Source organism: Sinocyclocheilus grahami, unplaced genomic scaffold (assembly GCF_001515645.1).
Source record: "Sinocyclocheilus grahami isolate Dianchi unplaced genomic scaffold, SAMN03320097.WGS_v1.1 scaffold1106.1, whole genome shotgun sequence".
In the NCBI taxonomy this organism is placed as follows: Eukaryota; Metazoa; Chordata; class Actinopteri; order Cypriniformes; family Cyprinidae; genus Sinocyclocheilus; species Sinocyclocheilus grahami.
Window position 1 is genome coordinate 116,222 of NW_015506285.1, and position 5,592 is coordinate 121,813.

A 5,592-nucleotide genomic window follows, 5' to 3' on the forward strand; every position below is an offset into this window, starting at 1 on the left:
GATGAGAAGAGCTGAGTGAGATGAATTATGAACTTTATAGACCGCGGATTTTTTTTAAATGAATTTTATATAATTTTTTTGATGTGCACCCTATACATTAGAAAATTTGCGAGAGTGAGCAAACCTAATCTACAATATAGCAATTAATTACTAATGTGTTTGTATTATTATTACTTCCGGAGTACGTTACGTAAGAACCAATTTAGGGACTATCTTAAAACCATGCTGATATAAGTTTCTACAGTATTTAGTACACTTTCACGCATCATTTTGGTTTTAAGCCCCCGTGTGGTTAACAGAAATAGTAAATGAACTTTTGAGCTCCAGTCACCACTGAGTTTTGAACTGAAGCACAGTTATCAGATATGATATAAGATATCAAATAATATGATGTGGAGTGTGATTTGTAGACGCTCCCTCGGAGACAGTATGGCGCGTCTGGCTGCAGCTGAACATCAGAACATCAGAACGCAGCACACGATCTGATCTGATCTGAGATCTGCAGCAGAGAGCACACACACACACACACACACACACACACTCACTCTCACACACACACGGGTCAGGATGGAGCACACGCCCGAGATACACAGCAAAGAAGTGGACATTTATCGGGACACATGGGTGAGATTTCTAGGTGAGTCAAAGACACTCGAGTGACCTCCAGGTGTGTGTGTGTGTGTGTGTGTGTGTGTGTGTGTGTGTGTGTGTGTGTGTGTGTGTGTGTGTGTGTGTGTGTGTGTGTGTGAGAGAGTGATCTGGCCTCTCTTTGATTTGAGCTCTTCAGTGATTATTTCAGATTCAGCAGTTGTGGGTCATGATGTCACACTGACCTGCTGCTGATTGTCGCTGTACTGTCATTATTACAGCTTATGCATGCTCATAATACAGGATTTAAAGAGTTGATGTCCTCTGGGCTTCACACACTCACACGCTCTTGCACACACACACACTCTCTCACTCTTACACTTTTACACTCACACACACACACACACACACACATACACTCTCTCTTACACTTACACACACACACACACACACATTTAAGTAAATGTATATCATGCACATCGATATTTGACCTTTCTGTTAAGAAACAGTAATGAATGTTAATTATTTTAATAAATGGCATCCATCAAGGTGAATCTTGATTCAGTGTTCCAAGTCGGCATCAAAATATGTTATGCTTTTAATATCAAAGTTGCTATTAATGCTTGTGAGTCATGAAGCAGCATGATCTATCTTCTTCCATGTGCTGCAATAAATGCTTACCTTATAAAAGCTCATGCTTGTTCCACGACTGTCCAAACTGGCTGAGAGATGCAGCCAAGATATCAGCAGTCAGGAATCATTTTTTCTCCAACCCCTCCAAACCTCCCTCAGTGTCACATGCTGGGTTTGACTTTGAGGCACAGTCCTTCGTTCCAGCGCCATTATACTCTCTCTCACACACACACACACACACACACACACACACACACACTCACTCACACTCTTACACACACACACACACACACACACACACTCACACTTTTACACACACACACACTTACACTCTTACACACACACTTACACTTTTACACTCACCCACTCTTACACTCTTACACACACACTCTTACACTCTTACACTCACACACTCTTACACACACACACACACACTCTTACACTCACACACTCTTACACACACACACACACACATACACTCTTAAACACACACACACTCTTACACTCACTCCTGAAAAGTCACCTTCTCCTTGTCATACCTTTGTCATTATACAAATTTATGTACTCACTCTCACACTCACTCACTCACTCACTCACTCACTCACTCACTCACTCACTCACTCACACACACACACACACACACACACACACACACACTTACACTCTTACACTTACACTTTTACACTCACACACTCTTACACTCACACACACACTTACACACACACTCTTACACTCTTACACTCACACACTCTTACACACACACACACACACACACTCTCACACTCTCACACACACACACACACACACTCTTACACTCACACACTCTTACACTCACTCCTGAAAAGTCACCTTCTCCTTGTCATACCTTTGTCATTATACAAATTTATGTACTCACTCTCACACTCACTCACTCACTCACTCTCACACACACTCACTCACTCACTCACTCACACACACACACACACACACACACACACACACACACACACTCACACCAGTTTTCATGTTGTATGGGTTCATTCCTTAGGTGTAATGTGTTTTTTGTACCGTACAAACTCTAGTTTCTATATGATACATGACCAGCACTCCTGAACTAACTCCAGCATAACTAATCCAAGTCCTTCCAAAATCTGGATTTGTAAAATCTGCAAAATCTAATAGTAGCTTTCATTGTACTAAGTAAAACTATCCAAAACCAACCAGCAGAGGACATGAGTGAGCAAACAGTTCATAACCAGATATGCTCAACAAACCCTTCCAGATGTTTCAGAAGCAGTATTTTGTATAATTTTATTTTAAGTATGTTGCAGTACATTAATATTTGACAGTGGTGTCCGTTCTGAAGGCAAGTCTAGTGCGATTGACAGGTTTATGTGCTGGATGAAGCTAAAGCTGCAGTCGGGTTTGGACTTCAGTCTCACTAAAGCATTTATATCACATCTTAAAAGACAAATTATTGCTCTAGTCTGACTAAAGTATTTTACAGTTCATCTTTACGATCACTGGGACACATTTCTCGATATTTAGCTCACTTTTTCTAAACTCTTCACACAGTTTTCTTAACCAAGCTTCCAGTTTGGCACAGCTGTTCATTCACTTCATACAGTCTCAAACCAATCATTCTTCATCACACTAGCAAGCACACTCATCACTTATAACACAGAGAGATGAAAACACTAACCATACAAAGTGTTACACAATGATTTCTTCTGTTAAATTTCTTGACAAAACCAGAACGTCAGCTCTGTGTGCTTGATGTGAGGTTTGATGAAGTTTCACAGACGTAAGTGTGTGGCATGTTCGTCTGCAGGTTACGCTAACGAGGTGGGCGAGGCATTCCGCGCGCTGGTGCCGGTCAGTGCTGTGTGGGCCAGTTACGCCGTGGCCACCGCATACGTGTCAGCTGACGCGCTGGACAAAGGCAGGAAAGCAGCGGTGGTGAGTCTGAGTCAGTCTGGATCTGTCTGGGTCAGTCTGGATCTGTCTGGGTCAGTCTGAGTCAGTCTGGGTCCGTCTGGATCTGTCTGGGTCCGTCTGGATCTGTCTGGGTCCGTCTGGATCTGTCTGGGTCAGTCTGACTCAGTCTGGGTCAGCCTGGGTCAGTCAGAGTCTGTCTGGGTCAGTCTGACTCAGTCAGAGTCTGTCTGGGTCAGTCTGACTCAGTCAGAGTCTGTCTGGGTCAGTCTGACTCAGTCTGGGTCAGCCTGGGTCAGTCACAGTCAGTCTGGATCTGTCTGAGTCAGTCTGGGTCCGTCTGGATCTGTCTGGGTCTGTCTGAGTCAGTCTGGGTCCGTCTGGATCTGTCTGGGTCAGTCTGACTCAGTCTGGGTCAGCCTGGGTCAGTCTGAGTCTGTCTGGGTCAGCCTGAGTCAGTCTGGATCTGTCTGGGTCAGTCTGGGTCAGTCTGGGTCAGCCTGGGTCAGTCTGAGTCTGTCTGGGTCAGCCTGAGTCAGTCTGGATCTGTCTGGGTCAGTCTGGGTCAGTCTGGGTCAGCCTGGGTCAGTCTGAGTCTGTCTGGGTCAGCCTGGGTCAGCCTGGGTCAGTCAGAGTCTGTCTGGGTCAGTCTGAGTCAGTCTGGATCCACCTGGGTCAGCCTGAGTCAGTCTGGATCCACCTGGGTCAGTCTGAGTCAGTCTGGATCCACCTGGGTCAGTCTGGGTCAGTCTGGGTCAGTCTGGATCCACCTGAGTCAGTCTGGGTCAGTCTGGATCCGCCTGGGTCAGCCTGAGTCTGTCTGGGTCAGCCTGAGTCAGTCTGGATCTGTCTGGGTCAGTCTGGGTCAGTCTGGATCTGTCTGGGTCAGTCTGAGTCTGTCTTGGTCAGTCTTGATCAGTCTGGATCTGCCTGGGTCAGCATGAGTCAGTCTGGATCCGTCTGGGTCAGCCTGAGTCTGTCTGGGTCAGTCTGGGTCAGTCTGGATCCGTCTGGGTCAGTCTTGGTCAGTCTGGATCAGTCTGGATCCGCCTGGGTCAGCCTGAGTCTGTCTGGGTCAGTCTGGATCTGTCTGGATCCGCCTGAGTCAGTCTGGGTCAGGCTGGGTCAGTCTGGGTCAGGCTGGGTCAGTCTGGATCTGCCTGGGTCAGCCTGAGTCAGCCTGAGTCAGTCTGGATCCGCCTGGGTCAGTCAGAGTCTGTCTGGGTCAGCCTGGGTCAGTCAGAGTCTGTCTGGGTCAGTCTGGGTCAGCCTGGATCCACCTGGGTCAGCCTGAGTCAGTCTGGGTCAGTCTGGGTCAGTCTGGGTCAGTCTGGGTCAGTCTGGATCCGCCTGAGTCAGTCTGGGTCAGTCTGGGTCAGTCTGGATCCGCCTGGGTCAGCCTGAGTCTGTCTGGGTCAGCCTGAGTCTGTCTGGATCTGACTGGGTCAGTCTGACTCCGTCTGGATCCGTCTGGATCCGCCTGGGTCAGCCTGAGTCTGTCTGGGTCAGCCTGAGTCTGTCTGGATCTGACTGGGTCAGTATCTGTCTGAGTCAGTCTTGGTCAGTCTGGGTCAGTCTGGATCTGTCTGAGTCTGTCTTGGTCAGTCTGGATCAGTTTGGGTCAGTCTGGATCCGCCTGGTCAGCCTGAGTCTGTCTGGGTCAGTCTGGATCTGTCTGGATCCGCCTGGGTCAGCCTGAGTCTGTCTGGGTCAGCCTGAGTCTGTCTGGATCTGACTGGGTCAGTCTGACTCCGTCTGGATCCGTCTGGATCCGCCTGGGTCAGCCTGAGTCAGCCTGAGTCAGCCTGGGTCAGCCTGAGTCAGTCTGGGTCAGTCTGGATCCGTCTGGATCTGTCTGGGTCAGTCTGACTCAGCCTGAGTCAGTCTGGATCCGCCTGGGTCGGCCTGGGTCCGTCTGGATCGTTCTCGTCTGCTCTCACTGACCGCTCGGCTGGTTGTGTCTGCAGGCTCACGCTGAGGATCATGGGAAGGCGGCGCGAGTGGCCGTCGCTGTGGTCGATACGTTCGTCTGGCAGGCTTTGGCTTCGGTGGCCATTCCTGGATTCACCATCAACCGCGTCTGCGCCACTTCGCTCTTCCTGCTGGGAAAAACCACACGCTGGCCACTTCCTGTGCGCAAGTGGACCACGACCGCCATCGGCCTCTCCACCATCCCCTTCATCATCACACCCATCGACAGGTGTGTGTGTGTGTTTGTGTGTTCATCATCACACCCATCGACGTGTGAGTGTGTGTGTTCATAGTGTGTGTGAGTGTTCATCATCACACCCATCGACAAGTGTGTGTGTGTGTGTGTGTGTGAGTGTGTGAGTGTGTGTGTGTGTGTGTGTTCATCATCACACCCATCGACAGGTGTGTGTGTGTGTGTGTGTGTGTGTGAGTGTGTGTGAGTGTTCATCATCACACCCATCGACAGGTGTGTGTGTGTGTGTGTGT

At 48.7% G+C, this 5,592-nt stretch overlaps 1 protein-coding gene across 3 annotated transcripts in view; it reads left to right on the plus strand.

The window, feature by feature from the left end:
- The first annotated feature begins 329 nt into the window (after positions 1–329).
- The window catches only part of LOC107566856 (mitochondrial fission process protein 1-like), a 14,941-nt gene continuing 9,678 nt past the window's right edge, over positions 330–5,592 (plus strand). Inside the window, exons 1-4 of one of the 3 annotated variants that reach the window (XM_016252413.1) lie at positions 330–524; positions 561–637; positions 3,032–3,159; positions 5,103–5,335. In XM_016252413.1, coding sequence (XP_016107899.1) covers positions 568–637; positions 3,032–3,159; positions 5,103–5,335 — 431 coding nt within the window. In that variant the 5' untranslated portion in view covers positions 330–524; positions 561–567. Of the gene's footprint in view, positions 638–3,031; positions 3,160–5,102; positions 5,336–5,592 lie in introns of all 3 variants that reach the window. The other 2 variants (XM_016252412.1, XR_001606558.1) reach the window with 2 other exon arrangements.